Source organism: Rhinoderma darwinii, chromosome 2 (genome assembly GCF_050947455.1).
Source record: "Rhinoderma darwinii isolate aRhiDar2 chromosome 2, aRhiDar2.hap1, whole genome shotgun sequence".
In the NCBI taxonomy this organism is placed as follows: domain Eukaryota; kingdom Metazoa; phylum Chordata; class Amphibia; order Anura; family Rhinodermatidae; genus Rhinoderma; species Rhinoderma darwinii.
In genome coordinates this window covers 239221168-239244578 of record NC_134688.1, presented here as the reverse complement: position 1 = coordinate 239244578, position 23411 = coordinate 239221168, and the positions used below count along the sequence as shown (strand labels likewise).

At 40.8% G+C, this 23411-nt stretch overlaps 1 protein-coding gene across 1 annotated transcript in view; it reads right to left on the bottom strand.

Annotated features, from left to right (window-relative positions):
• BRIP1 (BRCA1 interacting DNA helicase 1) overlaps nt 1-23411 on the bottom strand; it is a 290696-nt gene that overhangs the window by 247672 nt on the left and 19613 nt on the right. Inside the window, exons 3-6 of the mRNA XM_075852992.1 lie at nt 21451-21562; nt 9316-9456; nt 5719-5846; nt 3316-3453 (exon numbers count right to left, since the gene is read on the bottom strand). Coding sequence (XP_075709107.1) covers nt 3316-3453; nt 5719-5846; nt 9316-9456; nt 21451-21562 — 519 coding nt within the window. The remainder of the gene's footprint in view (nt 1-3315; nt 3454-5718; nt 5847-9315; nt 9457-21450; nt 21563-23411) is intronic.

Here is a 23411-nt window from a genome sequence, read left to right as displayed (position 1 = left end):
AGGCTTTGTTCACACCTGCGCTAGGGTCCCGTTCCGATGTTCCGTCTGAGCTTTCCATCGGAACGGGACTCTCCATAGGTTTCCGTTTCCATCACCACTGGTTTCAATGGTGATGGATCCGGTGCCAATGGTTTTAGTTTGTCTCCATTGTGCAGGGGTTCCGTAGTTTTGACGGAATCAATAGCGTAGTCCACTAAGCTATTGATAGTTCGGAAAGCATAATGTGAATGACAAGTTCCCTTCAAGGTATTCCAGATTCCACTTGCAGTAGAAATTATGTTACATGTGGATTTGGCTATGGATGTCATCATTTGCATGAAAATACGATGCAAAACACCAATTTAAAATCTGCAGCATGATTTTTAAATCAGCAAGGATTTCTTTGCAGCATGTGAGTAGGGTTTTGTAAAACATCACATTTATCATACCGTAGATTTTTGTGGATTTTCACTACAGAATCTACAATAAACATGCTACATATGAATGTGGCCTTAAAGTTAGGCACAGTTAATACTGTGTATTGTGATGCAGTTTCTAATAAAGCTAAACAAGAGTGGAACTTAAAAGGAGAAGTATACTTGAAAATTGTATACAGTTTTGTTTTTTTAATAAAAAATTGGACAAAATTTTTTTTAAATGTGCTGTATGTGCAAAAAATATTAATAAAACGATAAAGTGACCCCTAGTGTTGCATCACCTGTATAAAACAACTTTATTCTTAGCCCCATCATGCGCTCTGTATTTAAACTCCCAAAAGGTAGGATGTCAGAATACTAGGATTATCATATTAAATGACACATTTTGCCAATCAACTCGCTAATGCCAGGGATGGGTCTACAGCGGGCCAAATCCTATCATATACCAATTTAATTTGTGAAGGATTAAAAACATTTCTATGTAACCTCCAGCTAACATCTAGAGTATAACATATGCTCGATCAGATTTACGTGAAGGAACAAAAAACACGGTTTTAAATGTCTTCACAGATTTGTATTGATTAACTGGCCGACTACAGCATAAAACCAGTATATAACGGGTATATAAAAATAGACACAACACTACCTTATTAAATGGATAGAGAAGTAGAAAAAGGGAGTTTGACCACCCTGGACGGAAAGGCAATAATGTTACAAAATATAGAAGGGGGGGGGGGGGTCTTCATTCTTGCCTTCGGTCTGCAATACATATTTGTAATGGTGTACGACAAGAAGAACAGATTATCGTTCCACCACCGGTGTCCAGATCTAATACTACTGGCCTGCTCTTGCCATGAAGGATTTTGAGAAGCTTCCTCCTGGTGGCTGAAGATCTTATTTTTACACAAAATTGAATAGTGAAAAAATAGAATGGTCTGTTCAATCTGTACGTACCAAACGTATATAGTGCTGTACTAACCACCCCCGCCTCCCACGCCTGTTAAAAGCCGTTCGGTGGTTACAGTAATTAGTGTTCACATTCTTAGGACATTTTCACCACTTTTTTATTACCCTACTGAGAGATGACTTCACTGCCAACTATACACAACATGGTAACATTTACTCACACTTCATGCTCGCCAATTAAAACTGTGTCAACACATTAAGCTCAGTATTATTTTCCAAAATAACCAATATAAAAATGAAAACCAGTTTGGCTGCGGCTTACACGTAGTCCTACGCTTCCAGTTTAGAGTGAAACGGTACGTACACCCAAAAACCTGCACAAATATAGGAGTCAAAATGCACAGGGAATCCCTTGTTAACGTAAACGCTGCCACCTGCCACATAAAGGATTTGTAAATCTGAATAGCCGATGAGATTAAAAGTTGCTCACGTATTTTAACCCTTTCACTGCAATAGAATATATTGTGCTCTGCCCTAAAGGGGCTGGAAGAAACACATGAGATTGTATCGATTTTGGGAACTTATGTTGAGACTAAAATGTATAGCATTCGCAAAACGTGGGAGGGAAGAAATGTTTCTTTACTCATGGAAATAATATTTACAGAGCTGTAAGACCTCAATAGGAAATTAAAATATTAACTAATTATTTTCTTATACGTGCAAGTTATATATCATAATAACAGGGCCTTAAACATCCAGTGTCAATGCAATGACGGCTGAAGCCTTTCTACTGGTAATTCGTTCTGTCCCTGAGATCTAACATAACACGGCCTACAGCACCCTCTTGTGCCATCATGCAAACTATTCAGCCACTTTCTTCAAAGTGCTCAATTCCATTCCATACTGGAGACAGATATGAATATATTTTTTAACTACTTACTGAAAGCAATTCTAGAATAAAAATAGAGAGAGGAGTAAGAGAGAAACATTCCTGTATTCATACTTTCAAGCTAAAAAAGGAAAAATGCAATATTAGCTCAAATAAAGTGGTAAACTTTTATGAACAACAGAATGCCCAGTTTTAAGCAATTTTTGCCCATGTAAAAAAAATAAAAAATTCTGTGTATCCAAAATGAATCATTCAGAAATTCCTACCAACAGACCCTCCAGTTTGGTCAGTTAGAAGAAGTATAGGGCAGTGACTATTAGCGGACTTGGTTCCCTTTGCATGTCCTGCTCAGGTAACCGGAAACCGCGTCGGAAAACACATTAAAAAAAACAGCCGAAAATGCCTCCTATTGATTTCAATGGGAGGCGGAGGTATTTTTTCCCCGAGATCTGAAAAACCGTCTCGCGAGAAAAAGAAGGGACATGCCCTATCTTCGGGCGTTTACGTCTCTGACCTCCCATTGACATCGATGGGAGGCAGAAAAAGCATATTTAGCTGCGTTTTTTGCCCGTGGCGCTCAATGGCCGTGGGCGAAAAACGCCACAAAAATCGGCGTGCAGGCAGAGTAAAATCTGCCTCAAAATTCCAAACGGAATTTTGAGGCAGATTTTTCGCCTGAAAAAAACTGTGCGTGAACCCAGCCTTATTGGTCCATGAACTTGGCAATGTCATAATTTCCCAGCATAGCAGTCACTGCAAAAGTCATGGAAACTATCATACGGTTTATAAGTTGTCATATTCATATTTCCCTTTTCACTAAGTGTCAGTAAGGCTGTGTTCACATCAGCGTTACCCTTCCGTTGAGGGGTTCCGTCTGAGGTTTCTGTCGGGTTAACCCCTCAACGGAAAGTCAAACTGAAACCTTAGCTTCCGTTTCCCTTACCATTGATCTTAATGGTGATGGAAACGGTTTCCGTTTGTCACCGTTGTGACAGGGTTCCATTGTTTTTGATGGAATCAATAGCGCAGTCGACTGAAACCTCTGACGGAACCCCTCAATGGAAGGGCAACGCTGATGTGAACAGGCCCTTAGTTGCTACTAACCTGCTTTGAAATAGATGCTGTGGAGTCCTCAAGAGCATATTGAATGGCAGGTTTTTGTTTGCAACCACTTGTGGCCATATTGTTATCATTTTCATCGATAAACTGTACGCCTTTTTCAAAACAGCGGCGCTTTCGTGTCTACAATACAAGAAAACTCATCAATAAATAGAAATACTCTCTCACTTGCCAAATTTCTAATTGGTGACATATAAACTTAAGTAATCCCGTTTTTTTTTTTGTGTCCTCACCATGATCATGCATGAAAATAAATTATTTTCAAAGGCGTGGTGTGTAACAAAAAAAATAGAACCTTCCAATCTAAAAAAACATTTAAAAAAATTCGACTTCCGTGCCCTTTCTTAAAAGTGGCGCTTTCTTAAAAGTGGGCGGAACTTATCAGAAAGGGAGGGGCCACCCACCCCAACAAATTTACTATAATTTATGAAAGAAATTGGCTAAAATTCTAGCACAGATCTATGCCAGCTCATAACGTGTCCCTCTTATTAAATTACCTGCTTCCTACTCGGGAGTGTTTAAAATACAGAGTGGCGTGTCTGCAGCATGCCCAATCCACTCGAAATTTTTCCAGAGTGTGAAAATAATTTTATAAGACTAAATATCTGCAACAGTTACGCCCCGCTTGAACAATTTCTAAAATATGCACATACCACGCTGGTTGCAACTGTGTTTCACCCACCGAATTCACAGTAAATATCAGTTACCAACATTACTCCAGAAATACAGCATTCACTAAATGGAAATGAGTAACGGGTTACATTAATAAATGAATATGGCGCAGGACTGATTCAGATTTATCGCTTTGTAAAATATATCTCTGTAGCTGCTTTTCCTCAAGTCTTTTGACATCCCATGGACCCGTTCATGTCTGTGCTGCAGGACACTCAAAGTGAAGAAAAGATGACAAACCGTGCGGTTTCCTAGGCTCCAGCACAGCTCTTCAATAATATAACAGGTGTCGTAGAGCTAATTGGGACTGCGCTGTGTACGTTTTTTGGGGGGTTTTTCTATTTTATTAACCATTTTCAGAGAAGACATGAGCAAGCCTGTGCTGCAATATCAGGAGGGAAGACAATCGATTACAATATATATTGTAAAATGCTGCTTCTGAGCTAGCCCTGCACCATATTCATTTATTAAAGGGGTTGTCCTGTATTAGAAAAACATGGCTGCTTTCTGCCAAAAACAGAACCACAACGGTCCACAGGTTATGTGTGATATTGCAGCTTAACCCCATTAACTTCAATAGAGTGTGGCACAGTTTTTGCGTGTTACGGTTTTTGGAAGAAAACAGCCGTATTTTTCTAATCCTAGAAAACCCCTTCATTGTAGCTTTAAGCAGGTGTGTGTGTGTGTGTGTGTGTGTGTGTGTGCGTGTGCGTGTGCGTGTGCGTGTGCGTGTGCGTAACGTTTCTTCACGCTATAGTCTCCCTGATTTGTAAGGGGTTATGTGCTCTCTGACTATTACATTTTTATTTTCTACTAAAGGAGTGAGAAGAAAAGCAGTTATTGATCTCATTCCCCTCTGCACCAAGTTAGGACATTTGTCGACTTTATGACTTAGATGTTTTCTGGCATCGGTATCCTGGAGATTTTTAGCGCTGTTTAGATCCGGTGATTATGTGAATATATGTGGAGATAGGCAAAAGTGGCATGTTTGAACGGTTTTATTTTTAGGAGGAGTTGTGTCTCTCAAGCTCTGTTTGGGTCAGACCATTACATACAAACATGAATTTTTATTCATTTTTTACACAACGTTACATCATGACGCAAAATTGCATTAAGGCGCCCTGAGCGTATAGTGCTGAGTGGCATTATCTCAATGTGTCAGGTGTCGACTTTCAGAAAACATATGGGTATCGGGGTATAATATGATTATTGTATTTTATAATTCAGGTTTTATTTGTGTCAAAAGAATGAAAAATTGTTCTGGCAGCGAAAGGGATAAATGGGTACAGCTTCAGCTTGCCCAACATGTACTTTTTCTTTTGTAGTTTTAAATTAACACACATTATATTATAAGTGTACACTAACAATTATTTATGTCATGAAAAAAGTGACAGTGGGAAATGTTTGTTTCACTAGAAGTCATTGTGAAACACTGTAATTGTAATTTTTTACTTTAATTGAACTTTGGCAAAATAGCGGTTAAGGGAGTAACAATTACGTTCTAGACTAGTAATTCACCACCCATTGTCAAACACAAAGTCATCAGTCTCTCGGACACATCAATGTGCACAGCAATAATGAAGCCATTTGTAACTGGGAGCAGTAACTTAATATGACAGATGAGGTGTGTGGTGACCTGACTAAACCGCAAGCGATCAGGGAAAAAAAAAATAAGGATTTTAATATATACTCCTCCGTGAGTGGTATGTTTATTACCTGCTGCTCAATGGGAGAAGCGCGGCTTCGTTTTCTATCAGTCTGAAAATCATCATCATCTGCCACAAAAGAGGCTTGTTTCTTTGCGGATAATCTTGAAGCAAGTGTAGGAGGACTATTGAACGACTCTACAAAAAAGAATACACACATATATATATATATAAAAATGAAAAAAATTAAATTTTTTGTAAAAATGCAATGCACAAACACATATGGAACGTCTGTGTGCTTTTAGCAAAACTGCTGACAGTACTATATAGAGGGGAGTGCAGCGTAATTATACCTGTTGTGTCAGTCATGCAAGTTGTATAATTGAGAAAACAACGTTTAATACCCCTGGCGGCACCATCACAAGTGCCATGGAGGCAGCCCATCGATGTTACTCCTTGCTGAACGCTATCAGCCACTCCCCTATGTGGGAGGGTTCTAGCGGTCTCCTGACTGGGCGCTAGAGCGGTCATTCAGAGCAGAGAGTGGAACTTGCAACAGTGGCACTAAAAGTCGATTTCTCGGTCATGTACCATGACCGACAACATGTATAGTTATACACTGCCCTCCTCCATATAGAGATGTCAGCAGTTTTGAGGGTTCCAAACTGCTGGCCGATTCAAACATACATTTTAGTACCAAGTAGTATTTGAAGAGTAGACTATTAAAGAGACGGTTATTCTAAGGCCTCATGCACACCTCCGTTGGCCGTCATACGGCCGTTAATGATGGATCCGTGAAACACGGACCGCACACAGATGGCTTCCCTGTGCAGTCCATTGTATCATGGACCAAATCAATGTAAAAACCGAGACTGTTCCATCAAAAACGGACAGGAGTAGGACCGGTCCTATTTTTGACAGAACGGCCACACGGTTCCGTTAAAACAACGGAAATGTTCATGGCCCCCATAGAAATGAATGTGTCAGGGTGCTATCCGTTAAAAAAACAGATAGCACCCTGACGAAAATAACTGAAGTGGGCATGAGGCCTTAAGCTGACCGTATACTTTAGAGAGCCAAGCATTCAGTCAACAACTATGTCCTCCGACTCACTCATAAACATGCATGCTCAGAGCAGCTAGGCATGCATGATCCATAGGGAGAGAAGGAAGTGGATAGCAGGAACATGTAGTATCTCTTATCTCCTGAGGAAAACAAGTTGGGAATACATTTTTACCCATGACGGCAGAAGTCAGGGGACATTTGTGGTATCACAATAGACATTAGATATTCTGTGGGATCTGCCAACAATTGGCTTGTGTATGACCAGGTTAAAGTGACAATCATAAGAACTACCAACCGCATCAGACACGCAAATTTGCAAGCGACAGCGGGAGGCTGAGTATCAAACAAAGCGTTCAATCACTGGCCTCAGCGGTGACATACTTTTCTCACCGCTGAGGCCAGGGAATGACTGCAGCAGTCACATGGATGAAATAGAACGTCTTCACTTCCTATAAAAGTAAACAGACTGGCGGAAACCACAGGAGTAGCGGCGCTGATGCAGCAGAGGATTTACCAGGTAAGTACACTTATTTTGCAGAAAGCCTTTTAAATGTCCCGGACAGCCCCTCTAATTTATAGGCCATTGAGTTATACCTTAGTATACTATCACCCCTCTAATTTATAGCCCATTGAGTTATACCTTAGTATACTATCACCCCTCTAATTTATAGCCCATTGAGTTATACCTTAGTATACTATCACCCCTCTAATTTATAGCCCATTGAGTTATACCTTAGTATACTATCACCCCTCTAATTTATAGCCCATTGAGTTATACCTTAGTATACTATCACCCCTCTAATTTATAGGCCATTGAGTTATACCTTAGTATACTATCACCCCTCTAACTTATAGCCCATTGAGTTATACCTTAGTATACTATCACCCCTCTAATTTATAGCCCATTGAGTTATACCTTAGTATACTATCACCCCTCTAATTTATAGCCCATTGAGTTATACCTTAGTATACTATCACCCCTCTAATTTATAGCCCATTGAGTTATACCTTAGTATACTATCACCCCTCTAATTTATAGGCCATTGAGTTATACCTTAGTATACTATCACCCCTCTAACTTATAGCCCATTGAGTTATACCTTAGTATACTATCACCCCTCTAATTTATAGGCCATTGAGTTATACCTTAGTATACTATCAACCCTCTAACTTATAGCCCATTGAGTTATACCTTAGTATACTATCACCCCTCTAATTTATAGCCCATTGAGTTATACCTTAGTATACTATCACCCCTCTAATTTATAGGCCATTGAGTTATACCTTAGTATACTATCACCCCTCTAACTTATAGCCCATTGAGTTATACCTTAGTATACTATCACCCCTCTAATTTATAGCCCATTGAGTTATACCTTAGTATACTATCACCCCCCTAATTTATAGCCCATTGAGTTATACCTTCGTATACGATCACCCCTCTAATTTATAGCCCATTGAGTTATACCTTAGTATACTATCACCCCTCTAATTTATAGCCCATTGAGTTATACCTTAGTATACTATCACCCCTCTAATTTATAGCCCATTGAGTTATACCTTAGTATACTATCACCCCTCTAATTTATAGCCCATTGAGTTATACCTTAGTATACTATCACCCCTCTAATTTATAGCCCATTGAGTTATACCTTAGTATACTATCACCCCCCTAATTTATAGCCCATTGAGTTATACCTTCGTATACGATCACCCCTCTAATTTATAGCCCATTGAGTTATACCTTAGTATACTATCACCCCTCTAATTTATAGCCCATTGAGTTATACCTTAGTATACTATCACCCCTCTAATTTATAGGCCATTGAGTTATACCTTAGTATACTATCACCCCTCTAACTTATAGCCCATTGAGTTATACCTTAGTATACTATCACCCCTCTAATTTATAGCCCATTGAGTTATACCTTAGTATACTATCACCCCCCTAATTTATAGCCCATTGAGTTATACCTTCGTATACGATCACCCCTCTAATTTATAGCCCATTGAGTTATACCTTAGTATACTATCACCCCTCTAATTTATAGCCCATTGAGTTATACCTTAGTATACTATCACCCCTCTAATTTATAGCCCATTGAGTTATACCTTAGTATACTATCACCCCTCTAATTTATAGCCCATTGAGTTATACCTTAGTATACTATCACCCCTCTAATTTATAGCCCATTGAGTTATACCTTAGTATACTATCACTGTCATTTATAATTGTCATTGGAGACCTAAAATGTTGGGAATTTTACCGCTACTTGCAATAAAACTGTTGGGCATTCGCTATATAAATATGTTATATAAACTTTCTAACGTACCAATAATATTGTATCTACATTCTTCCTGCAAGAATGTGTCCCGAGCACTGTAAAAGTTTACACATATTTTATATAAGCAAAAAAAAAAAAAAAAGTGAATTAACATTATTGTCATGTTCGATATAAGTAATGTCCAAACTCAAATTACTAAATGCTATACCTACGGTATGTGAACATTAGAAAAAAGCAAAAAAAAAAGCAAGTAGTTTATAAAATCACTCAATGTCAACCAGTCGTGCATTAACAGAAGAGGAATTAAATTCCATTACCACTTAGAGATGAGCCAGCTTTATCAGTGGAAGTGGATGCAACACTTGTATGGGGATCCTGAGAATGACATGTGCAGCTGCAATGTGAAGATTCTTCCTTTTTCCATTCTTTTTCATTTGCACCTTCATCGACAGGCTTTCCTACAATAGAAATACACAAATATATATTTTTTTAGCATCATAAACTTCAACAAATCAGACATTCTCTTACAATTAACCACATTATATTGTCAAAGAATATACCCAGACTAATGTAAAACAAATCTAATCCCCCAGTAAAATTCTTTCATCCGGATTAATGGGACTGAACAGGTGCCGGATTATCAGACAGCAATAGAAACACGCATGAAAGTGTAAAGCACCTTCAGGCATAAAGCCCCAAATAAAAGATTAACACAAAAACTGCTGCAATAACTTTATTATTTATCCTCTTGTGTGAGTTTTCTGCTTTTAGTCTTGTAAAATTCCACATTTTATTGCAGTTTCTGTGTAGGAGACGAGTGCTGGATTATCAGACTTTCTGGATTATTGGATGTAGAGTTAAAGTAATTTCGCCTATGATCTCGTCTTGCCGTCAGTGAATAGAAACTTAGAAAAATAGAAACAGAATTTACTTTCTATTAGCACAAGTGATAGGCTTGTTAATGAGTCAGTATGTCAGTGACGCTGGGGTTCCTATGGATTTTGTTATCTGGCGAATATATAGGGCTCCTTAACTATGTACATAAAATAATAGATATTTACTGTATATGAGAACAGTCCCTGCCTACAGTGAATGTCTGATGAAGTCATTGGCCAGAATGAACAATTGTTGTTTATTAGAAAAGGTCTATTGTGTGGGGCGGTGGAAGAGAGTATAGTATATATATATATATATATTCACTACTTCAGCTACATGGTTTAAGTGACCGTTGAATACATGAAATGCCAACTGCTCAAACTCTACCAACGTATGGCTATGGCAATCCATCTCATAATCCGTCATGGCAGTTTGTGGACTAAACGTTGATGTTTTGATAATGATTGTAATAATATTCTGGTAATATACACAGTATTTGCCCGTCATACACGTGTCATGCAAGAATTATTCGCACCAAAAATATACTGGTGTTCTGAAATGGTTAAATGTAGAGAATTTGATAAGCGTACAGAACAAAATATCAAACCCCAATGTGCCAATAAAAGGGTGACATTCTTCTGTTTATGATGTGATTGAACTTAAAGGCAGAGAGGTGAGTATGTAATCTCAGATGTTTCCCAACAGCTCTTGAGTTTTAGCATGTGTTGGGTCTGTTTGGTTCAAGTCACAGTAAGACCCCCCCCCCCCCCCCCCCGCCTCCACTACAGGAACACAACTCAGGATGCAAGGTCCTCTCAATTGGTGGATGCCTACACGCGTAATCCCCAAAGCGGTCATAAAATATCACACAAGTAACCTAGTAAATTTAAGAAACCGCGAAGACGGAAAAAAAAATGACAACTCAAAACTTGCCTTTAAGGGCTCATTCAGACAAACGTGAATAACGTCCGTGTGCAGCGCAGGGAAGTCATACGGAGCACACGGACCCATTGATTTCAAAGGAGCCGTTCACACATGCAGGAGTTTTCACGCAGCGTGTGTCCGTTGCGTAAAAAAAACTCACTGCATGCCCTATATTGGTGCGTTTTTCACGCACCTATCGCCCATTGAAGTCAATGGGTGCGTGAAAATCACGTGTGCTGTCCGTCATTTGCGCATCAATTTAATTGAAAATAATTAAAAATGTGCTTTGCGAGTGCGTGAATAACGCATGCCACTCACAAAGCACTCTTATGCATAACGGACCAGATTCACGCGCGTTTTTCACGCGCGTGAATCTGATACGCTCGTGTGAATGTAGCCTAAGGGTAAGTTCAGTGTGGGTGACACTTTAAATTAATTTACTAATGTAAGCAAGGAGTTAATTTTTGTTGGTTAAAGGAGTTATTGTTGTTGCAAAGATGTAGCGGGGCAGTCCCATAATGCTCAGAGCACACATGCGCAAGAAGAGATACGAATTAAAATTGGGTAGTCTTGAAATTTCTAGAACCTGAGGATTTGCCATGGGCTGTGTATGGGAAAATTAGAAACCGACAGGCTAATAAAAAACATTGGATAGACAAAGGAAGCCGAGCTCATCCAGGACCCCAAACTTCTGGGTGTTATACGAGGGTGGGTTCTCCCCAAATAAGCCAGGTGAATACTCAGCTGCCTTTACATGCTTTGTCTGTCTGTGTGCCTTTTGCTCTTAAAGAGGCTCTGTCCCCCCATTATAAGTGGCCTATCTTGTGATCGGCACTGTAATGTCGATTACAGCAGTGTTTTTTATTTAGAAAAACAATCATTTTTGACGGAAAAAACAGAGGAAGTAATCCAGCGCTGAGTCCAGTTGTAAGTTAAAAAGGAAGCGTTGTTCCCATCTTTATTGGAGTAATATAATTAAAAATCGTAGGGAGACGCAGTCCCAGAAAAATTGTGAGTAGGCGGTGTGCCCTGGCCTACGCGTTTCGAGCAGCTCCTGTGCTCTTAATCATGGCAAAGAAGTGTGAGGACAACCGCCGTCTTGTCTGCTTAATAAGCGTAACCAATGAGTACGCAAGAAAAACAGGTGAATGATTAACCCTAACTGCTGATTAACTTCTCAGGTGAGATACCCCTGTATATGGACAAGATGCGAGAAGTGTATATTATGCATAGAGTAGAAAACCCTCTCTATGAACCCGTACGGTTAATACATCGGATAGTAAGAAAATACAGAAATGATAACTGTATTAAAACCAGTTCAGGGATACTCAAAGCTACGGCATGTGGTATACTGGGTTAGATAGTAAGTATAGCAGTCAAGACGACTTAGTCCCCACAGTCCTCACAACGTATATCACAGATGTTATCAATACGATATACCAAATTTAAAAACAACAACACATATTATTGGTTTAGCTCAGTTAGAAGTATTACATCCTCCAACAAATATATATAAGGTGTTGGAATATATAATATGAGCATCCAAAAACATATCGAAAATACAATTAAAAAAGAAAACGGGAATATGGTTCCCGATAAAGTAAAAATATGAATCGATTTTCACAAATATGACCTAGGTAAAGTTATGTAAACTATATAATCATAATAATTGCATGTTGTAAGTATACTTCAGTTCATCTCATGATCCCGAAAAGTTATATCTATTTACATGAGTCTTATGTTGGAATCGGTTGAACAGAAAAAATAAGGTCTGAATGGATGTATAGAATATTCATGCGTTTTGCTCTGAATGTATACAGAATCATCCTCAATGTTTCCTATATTGATTTATTTCAAAAAAGAGACATGTTTTCTAAGTCTACATTAAAGAAGATTATTCCTAAAGATTCTTCTGGAAAATCTATATGACATCAAACAATGTCGGAGAACCCTCATTGGGTGCCATATTTGCTTGACATTATGTACTTATGTATAATATACTTTATCTCTAGGTGTGTGACAACATTCGCAACAAAACATTGCTGGAGATATGAACTGATTCTCAAAGAGAGGAAAAAGCACGATGCCCATGACTTATCTATAAGCAAGACAGAATGCAACCTGAAAATGCGTGCCCAGAATATCAATGCATGAGGACCTGTTTTTGTACAATAAAATTCTACAATATATAAAACAAGAGAATGAAACATGAGTAAATGTTAGCCACCTTTGATGAAATGTAACTGTAGATGTAAATATCATTAAATAAATAGAATTCATTCTACAATAGATCTTGTATTCAATAATTTCGGATTACAACTCACGGGAAGAATACTCCTCACGGGGAATGTTGCTCGGACATCTAAATGTCATGGTTGTCCCTGTCCAACTAGATGAAACTGACATTAATATAATCTATCAAAGAATTTCATATATAACCCATATGACTAATGGTGCTGTTCAAAATGTGTGGTGCTGAATATATTTTGAGTACTTTGTTCAATACAGGAGGGACCTCCTAATAAATGTTAGTAGTGAGGAATATTGAGTATACCCTACGTAACCATCTACCATGTCATATCAGATAATTTATTTCTGGAAAATAATCTTATCAGTGAGTGCATTTTAAATTATAATATATAATCCCCAGGAACAATCAGATTATAATAAGTTCCAATAATTCAAGTATTACCACACAGTATTGGGCCGATATTTTAAATTGCAAATGTCACTGTCCATGCTAGATGGTGCTGAAAATGATCTAACATGTCACAATAAAACATTATATAAGGAAAATACCTCAAGAGATTTAAACCCTTGATTAGGTCCCCTTAAAAGGAATAATTAACGGTCACAGTATTATGCCCGTTCGTCTCAACACGAATATCAAATGGATATTCGGAGAGAGAGGGTTCCGTAACCAATGTCGCTGTCCTCAATGTGTGGTGCTGAAAGTGATGGTAAACTGTAATAAATCGGGTATATCCACAAATATCTAATCCAATAGTTTATAATGCCGATCTCTCTCTCTATACTAGATGGTACTGGATATGTTTAGAACTATCACTATAAATATTGTATGTGGTGAATATCTATAGGGTCTAGATCGCTTGATTGAGTCCCCTGAGTTGGAGTGGGTGAACATCAAAATAATGTGCCCACTTGTGTTAACGAGAATGCCAGAGGGATATTGAAAGAAAAAGCCCATCTCATGACAAATGTTGTGTTCACAATTGGTGGTACTAAAAATATTGATGAGCCGCAATATAGCTCCATAATGAATAATCTTCCCCTGGGGAAGAACATATAGTTGTTAATCTCACGTTATCCTGTGGGGATAAAAATCAATACTTGTGTGTAACTTATGATTTTAGTAATCAAACATGAGTTCCTTCTTAACATTCAAACCCTGTGGGAATCGTGTCTCCAGATTGTAAATCCAAAAGGCCTCCCTTGTTAACAGGCGTTGTCTGATATTCCCCCCTCTTATAGTACCTCTAACTTTTTCCACTGCATAGCAGCAAAATGAGTTGACGCAACGATTATGTTGTGAAATAAAGTGTCTAGAGATATTTGAGATGTTCAAAAAATTGGGGTTCCTGATATAACTTAGATGTTCTAAAACCCGGAGTTTGAATTTCCTAATAGTACACCCCACGTACTTTAGCTTGCAAATAGTGCATTCTATAACATAAACGACATTATTGCTGTTGCAGTTAATGTACGATTTTATTGGAAAATTGATGCTGCCTGAGGAATTAGAAAACTCCTTGGTAATCTTGGAAAAGTTACAGACCTTACATGGATGTGTTCCACATTTAAAGTACCCTTTGTGGGTTAACCATGTGGGTTTGGGGAGACTAGTTGTCAATAAAGAGGGGGCTAGCATGTTCCCAAGGGTTGGAGGTCTCCGTGATACTACACGACATCCACTTCTCAATACCTCTTCTAATTTAGTATCTTCATACAGCAAAGGAATGTACTTGAGTACCATGTTTTTAATAAGATTAAATTGATTGCTGTATTGAAGTACCAGAGTTGGTATATTAGTGTCTACTGTGCTAGAGCTTGTAGTGTCTGTATTACGTTCGGTGGACAGGAGACTATCCCTATCCTTATCTTTGACGATGGTTTTGGCCCTTTCCAGTGTCCAATTCCTATACCCACGGGCTGTAAGTCTGCGACATATCCTGGATTCCTCTTTAATGTATCCCAACTGTGTACTGAAATTCCTCTTGGCCCTTGTCAGCTCGCCCACGGGTATTGCCGAAATGGTGTGCTTGGGATGACAACTAGTGGCGTGTAGTATCGTATTCCCCGATATGGGTTTGTGATAAATTTCTGTGCACACCTTTGAGCCATTTTTGGAAACAAATTTGATGTCCAAAAAATTGATGGTTGTGTCACTGGTAACATATGTAAACCTAAGGTTGAGATCATTATCATTTATGAAGGCCATGAACTCTGGTATGGCAGACACATCACCCTCCCAAATAAATAGGAGGTCGTCGATGTATCTGCCATACCAGTGGACATGACCCACGTATGGGTTGGACAGGGAAAAAAAATTCATATTTTTACTTTATCGGGAACCATATTCCCGTTTTCTTTTTTAATTGTATTTTCGATATGTTTTTGGATGCTCATATTATATATTCCAACACCTTATATATATTTGTTGGAGGATGTAATACTTCTAACTGAGCTAAACCAATAATATGTGTTGTTGTTTTTAAATTTGGTATATCGTATTGATAACATCTGTGATATACGTTGTGAAGACTGTGGGGACTAAGTCGTCTTGACTGCTATACTTACTATCTAACCCAGTATACCACATGCCGTAGCTTTCAGTATCCCTGAACTGGTTTTAATACAGTTATCATTTCTGTATTTTCTTACTATCCGATGTATTAACCGTACGGGTTCATAGAGAGGGTTTTCTTCTCTATGCATAATATACACTTCTCGCATCTTGTCCATATACAGGGGTATCTCACCTGAGAAGTTAATCAGCAGTTAGGGTTAATCATTCACCTGTTTTTCTTGCGTACTCATTGGTTACGCTTATTAAGCAGACAAGACGGCGGTTGTCCTCACACTTCTTTGCCATGATTAAGAGCACAGGAGCTGCTCGAAACGCGTAGGCCAGGGCACACCGCCTACTCACAATTTTTCTGGGACTGCGTCTCCCTACGATTTTTAATTATATTACTCCAATAAAGATGGGAACAACACTTCCTTTTTAACTTACAACTGGACTCAGCGCTGGATTACTTCCTCTGTTTTTTCCATTATATACCGCCAGCCGTAGCGGGAATCCGAGCGGAGAGTCAGGAGACGCACTTAACTGGTGAGCTGGAGGTTTCCTCCCTTCATTTTTGACGGAGTTATGACCTATATTAGCTTTATGCTAATGAGTTTCTCAATGGACAACTGGGCGTGTTTTACTATATGACCAAGTGGGCGGAGTACAGAGGAGTGTATGACGCTGACCAATCAGCGACCAATCAGCAATCAGCGACCATTCATTTACACAGCATATAGTAATCTTATTACATCACTATGTGCAGCCACATAAACACACAGTAACGTTACTGAAGTGTCCTGACAGTGAATATACATTACCTCAAGCCAGGACGGGATGTGTATTCAGAATCCTGACCCTTCGCTAACGTTTCTGTGATATTTACAGCAAGGCAAGCGTAATCTCGCGAGATTACGCTGTAACATGCCATTTAAAACGAGATTACGCGTGCCTTGCTGTAAATCTCACACAAACGTTACTGAGGGGTCAGGATTCTGAATAGACATCACGTCCCGGCTGGAGGTAATGTATATTCATTGTCCGGACACTGCAGTAACGTTATACCGTGTTTATGTGGCAGCATATAGCGATATAGCTATATTGCTAGTGCTGTGTAAATGAATGGAGAGAAGTGTATGACGCAGATTGGTCACTGATTGGTCAGCGTCATACACTTCTCTCCACAACGCCCACTTGGCCAAAAAGTAAAAAACACGCCCAGTTGTCCTCTTCCCTTCCCAGTAACACATCATGATCATATAATATACAGCTTCCATTCCTGACGGTTTTCAACTTGTGATATCCCTAGTTGTTTCACAGCTATCACGGATTAGAATCTCTTCTTTCATATGCCACCAAGACTGTTCTAGGTAGTCCACAGCCGGAGATATGGCTATTTGAAGTGATCCCCCTTCCCTCCAGCCTCAGTCTCTCACACTGTGTGAAGCAGTTTCATGCTGATAGGACAGCGTCAGAGGCTGTGAGGAAGCTCCACATCAGGAGACTCGCTGGCGGTGACACTCACTTGTCTAGTACAGGCTCATTTACATATTTAGAAATAAGCTCATAACTTTTAAAATGATAAAATTTTTGGGACACAATTTAAACTAGCATTATCAATGTGGCGGCGCCAATTAGATTAGCTAGGCGATTGGGCATTACTAAACTAGTGACAGATCCTCCTTAAGCAAACTATCTCTATTCACTTAGCGATTACATGTGGACCAATTTATTGTGCAATCTTTGAATCCGTAGAAAAACTACTAACATTTTCTGCCACTACCTAGAAAAGTCACAGTTTCTCTGCTCCCCCGCCAGATGAGAAGTCAATTGAGGAGCTTTTCTACAAATCGCTCTCTGAAAAGTTGTTCTTGATGGTGAACCACAGTAATATACACTTGTCATGTCCTTGCTGTGATTTTCACAAAACCGCTGTGTGACTGCAACATTTTAACACTCTCTTATTTGCGGATAGTTTTTCCTGCAGCAACATTTCAATGTATGTCACAGCCACCTGTTGCTATTTGTGCATCCAGCTCTACTTCTGCTGTCACTACCTGCAACGAGACATTCGTATGTTCCTGCTCCAACTTTGTAAACCACGTCAAAAACATTGCGGATTTGACGCAGTTTTAATAATTGTGGCAAAAAACTACGTCACAACTGGAAAAAGAAGTCCCATGTAAAATATAACTAGTATGCTGCCAGCAGCCACTGGCACGACCCCGAGGAACATGGAAGAGGTAGTTTCTCTGGATATCAGCGCAAGGACCTTATGAATCATATGCTTGTGCAAAGCCTTGTAATGGAAGCTGTGCACAGCGCTGCCCCCACTCTTTTCTCTGGCACAAAAGCAAGTTCAGTCTTATGCGTCATGGATATGCCGCCATGTATTCTGTCAAATAGGGAGTTATGATTCATTACTCCCGAGAACATGTTTTCACTAGTTACAAGTCAAATGATGGGGAGGTACAGTAAATTGAGCTAACTGGTTAAAGGCGTATTCCCACCTCGGGCATTTATATCATATCAACAGGATATGAGTGGCTGTTTTTTTTTCGGAAACAGCCGAGCGTGTTTTTCTACACTGTTTCCATAAGTCCAATAGAAGTGAATAGGAGTTCTGTAAATAGCGTAACACAGTGAGTTACACTGTTTCCATAGGTACCAAGTTTTAGAAACAGTTCAGTTTGCTACGGGAGCTCTGGAAACAGCGCAGCAAAACGGGTTTAGCCGTTTCTGAAAAAGCTGGTCATCTCGGTGTCCAGCAGCATAAAGTAGGACGGGGGCCCTATTCTACAGATAGGTGTGGGGCCCAGAGGTAGGACCTGCATCTATCAGAAAATTATGGCAAATCCTGTGGATGTGCAATTATCATCCGAGATAGGAAAACCCCTTTAGTCAAGTCTTGTCAACTTGTTGTCATTTCAAATGACAAGCAGAAATATTGTAAATGCAGTTCTGGACTAGAATACCAGCAATAACTCAGGATCAATGCAAAGTATTTACAAAGTGACTACATATTATCTAAATATAAATGGTGTTAAAAGATATACAATGTAAAGCTAATCTCCATGCAAAGCCTGAAAATTAAGGTTTCACTGGAGATAAGATAAATATTTTCACCCTCAGCCAACACCCAACAATCACAAGGGTCTAGAAATAAACATCTGCCGTCACTGATCTGGCCACCCAAGTACGACTTGGCCACACACATGCCAGGTCGAGTTGGAACCAAGTCTGAAGTCCGAACCAAGTCTGATCTCACAATACTGCAGCTTGACAATGTGGCCAGCAGATGACAATATGCACACTGTAAGGACTGACACTGGAATAGGATTTGAAACGTTAAAAATAAAAAACATTTCCTAAGGCCTCATGCACACGAACGTAAAAACGCCCAAAATTACGTGACGTAATTACGGCTCGTAATTACGGGCCCATAGACTTTTATTGGCCACGGGTACCTTCCCGTTTGCTTACGGGAAGGCGCCCGGGCCGTTTTAAAAATATAGAACATGTCCTATTTCAGGCCGCAATTACGGCACGGGCAGGCCCATAGAAGTCTATAGGGCTCCCGTAATTACGGGAGCGTTGCTAAGCGACGTCAGTAAATAACTGATCGGCAGTAACTCTCAGCACCCGGGACAGTGACTACCGCTGGAGTTAAAAGTATTAAAAGTTAACTTACCTGCTTCTTCCTCCAGTCCGACCTCCCGGGATGACGTTTCATCCCATGTGACCGCTGCAGCCAATCACAGGCCAATCACAGGTCACATGGACTGCCGCGTCATCCAGGGAGGTCGGACTGGATGTCAAAAGAGGGACGCGTCACCAAGACAACGGCCGGGGTACGTATGAACTTCTTTTACTTACAATCGCTGCGTTCCACTGCGGAAACTCTGCCCGAAATGGCTGCCCCTTCTCTCTATCCACCACTGATAGAGAGAAGGGGCTGCCGATTAGCACAATGCAATTTTGCATAGAAAACGAGTCCGTAAATACTGGTGGAATACGGGTCGAATACGTGTAACAAAGGACCCGTATTTACACTAGGAAAAAAATACGTTCGTCTGCATGAGGCCTTATACTGTATGTTAAAAAGGCTGCAGAAGTCGATCTTGTCACACAATAGCCCACATTTAATAGTAATGGCGTAACTTACGCCAGTGTTTTGGGGGAGGGAAGTTGGCGAGAACTGCTCCTAAAAAATGGCAGTTGTGTTTGCCATTTAAAATGTTTTAAACAATTGTGCAATTTACATAAAACAGTGATGTAAACTCAATAATAAATGTGGGTCATAATCAAGGCCGGCCTTAAGGGTGTGCGACCTGTGCCATTGCACAGGGCGCATCACTCCAGCAGGTGGAAGGGGGCACTGCGCTGACTCCCTTTCCCTGCTTGTTTCAGAAGCGCCCGGGCCCAGCAACTCAGCAGCCGCCTTTCCGCCAGGCAGCAACACCACTATAGCAGAGCAGAGATGTATCTTCCTGCTCTGCTATCTACTAGCGCTATTGTAGCTCCCTGAAAGAGCGGAATCCCCGTGTGGCTGGGGATTCCGCTCCTGGACGGAGCGCTTGATGTCTCTGTTCATATATGGACAGTGACATCAGGGGCAACTCCTGAAGCGGAATCCCCGTCCACAGCGTTGCCTAAGCTGTGACCGGGGATTTCACTCCAGAAGCCAGTGACATCACTGTCCATAAATGGAGACAGACAACAGTGGGTTCTCCTGGAGTGGAATCCCCGGTCATAGTGTTGGCAACGCTGCGGATGGGAATTCCGCTTCAGGAGTTGCTCCTGATGTCACTGTCCATATATACAGTGCTATATTGGTGGTATACCTCTCTGCTCTGGTATAGTAGGCGGAGCGCTCCAGGAGCGAAATCTCCGGCCACAGGGGGGATTCCGCTCCTTCAGGGAGCTAGTGGCGCTACCTACAAGGGTGCTGTGGGATGTGCGGCGCTACCTACAAGGGCGCTGTGGGATGTGCGGCGCTACCTACAAGGGGGCTGTGGGATGTGCGGCGCTACCTACAAGGGGGCTGTGGGATGTGCGGCGCTACCTACAAGGGTGGCTGTGGGATGTGCGGCGCTACCTACAAGGGTGGCTGTGCGGCCCTACCTACAAGGGGGCTGTGCGGCCCTACCTACAAGGGGGCTGTGCGGCCTTACCTACAAGGGGGCTGTGCGGCCCTACCTACAAGGGGGCTGCGTATTTTGAATTAGCCTCAACGGCTTAAAAAAATGCAAAAAAAAAACAAACTTTGGTAGGGGTGCCCTGAGGAAATTAAATTTTTCCAGTGGTGTCTCGAGTCCGAAAAGTTTTGGAAACTCTGTACTAAACTACAGGATCACGCCGGCCTACGCAAGGAACCAGTCGTGAGGCAGCTCAGTTCATCGTGTAAACGGGGCCTAGGTGAGTACAATTTTGTTTGGGGCACTGTCTACAAGGGGGAGGTGGGGGGCTGTATGGCATGATCTACAAGGAGGAGGTGGGGGATCATGGCACTGTCTACAGGGAGCCTGTATGGCACAATCTACAGTAGGGGGCACTATCTAAAAGGGAGGCTGTGTGTGGCAGCCAGGGGAGGGGAGGGGGGCATTATACTGTGTGGGGGGTACTACATGGGGGCATTATACTGTGTGGGCACAATTGGAAGACAATTGGAAGACAAAATACGGTGTCCTTGAAGGGGTTATAATGTATTATTTTATGGAGGGCACTAAAGGGGCATTATACTGTGTGGGGACACTTTTTCATGATGGGCCGGGTCAGATAATTTCGCACGGGTCGCCATCCCTGGTCATCATAAGTAAAATAAAGAATAAATGCAATTACTTACCATACTGGGACTGCTGCCATGCAAGAGCAGAGCACAATAACGCTAAACTTTTGCCACTCCCAGTAGGACTTTCCAACAAACAATGTTGCCTGCAGTTCAATCCTCTCATAATCTGGAATAAAAAAAAACACCACATCGCATTTGACTATAAAATGCTATTATATATATATATATATATTTTAAAAAAAACAAAAAAAAAAAAAAACACAATAAAAGATTACATTTCGAAAATATATAGTACAAAAAGGTTCATCAGAAAGAAAAGAAGAAGAAAAGAAAAGAAAAGAAAAGAAGAAGAAAAGAAAAAGAAAAGAAGAAGAAAAGAAAAAGAAAAGAAGAAGAAAAGAAAAAGAAAAGAAGAAGAAAAGAAAAAGAAAAGAAGAAGAAAAGAAAAAGAAAAGAAGAAGAAAAGAAAAAGAAAAGAAAAAGAAAAGAAGAAGAAAAGAAAAGAAAAGAAGAAGAAAAGAAAGAATTCTGATACAGGTAGAAAATTATTCCGAAATTAAACCTATTATAAATCAGGGACATATTGTATGGCGCTATTCACCAAGAACATACTTCCTTAAAGGGCATGTGTCGCTAGAAAATGTTTTCATAACCAGCCAGATACAACATAGCAGCAGCAGGCTAGCACTGCCAGGGTGGGAAGGGCCACTGTGTTTGTCCTTTCCCAGTCTAATAATACCAGCCTGCGGCCGCCCAGTGCCCGACCGCCACTGGATCGTACCAGGCACTTCCTGGCACCCCTGGTGGTGGTGGGTACTAGGCTAATAATGGGGTTAGTGTTAGCCCCTGCTCCGGCTAACACGAAGCCCCGCCTTAGTAATGGACTCTGTCAATCAGCCAGCAGCTATTAATAAGGCAGTAGTAATAAAGTTTAAAAAAAAAATACAAAGTCATAGAAAAAACAGGTTTATTGAAATAAAAAAAAAAACACACAACACTCATTACCATTTGATTAATAAAAAAAAAAGCCGTCATCGAAGTAGTCTTCGAATCCAACGTAGTCCAACGACCGAACATTTAAAAAAACATTAAACACACAAAAAAACAGTAAGGGCCTGTTCACATCACCGCTGCCCTACGGTCAGAGGTTTCCGTCGGGTAACCCCTCAACGGAAAGGCAAACTGAAACGCATCCGTTTCCCTCACCATTGATATCAACGGTGACAGAAACCTAGCAAATGGTTTCGGTCTCTCACCGTTGTGACATTTTTCTGACGTTTTGATGGAATCAATAGCGCAGTCGACTGCGCTACTGGTTGCATCAAAAACAACGGAACCCTGTCACAACGGTGACAAACGGAAACATTTAGCAACGTTTCCGTCACCATGGAGATCAACGGTGAGAGAAACGGAAGCTGAGGTTTCAGTATGCCAAACCTCAGACGGAACCCCCTTAACGGAAGGGAAACGATGATGTGAACACAGCCTAACACAAATGGTAGGCTTAGATACAGGGCCCATGTGCATGTGTGATATGGTTTGTTGGACCCTGTATCGAAGCCTAAGGTAGGCTTAGATACAGCGTCCAGCAGACAGTAATCTTATACATTATAAGATTACTGTCTGCTGGGGCCGCGTATCTAAGCCTACCACATGGTAGGCTTAAAAGGGGTTGTTCAGTCCCTAAACATTGATGGCCTATCCTCAGGATAGGCCATCAACAGCTGATGGGTCGGGGTCCGACTCTCGGGACACCCGCCAATCACCTGTTTTGAAGGGGGTGCAGTGTTCGTATGAGCGCTGCATCCCCTTCATTTCACTTACTTGCTCACACTGTGAATCGTTGACACGTGTGTGTCGGCGATTCAGTGTGAGAAAGTGACCGGAATGAAGGGGGAGTAGCGCTCATACGAGCGGTTTGGCGGGTGCCCCGGGAGTCAGACCCCAACCCATCAGCTCCAGCATACAGTGATATTAAACAGGATTGGGATGTTGTGCGCAGCGCATAGTGTTGG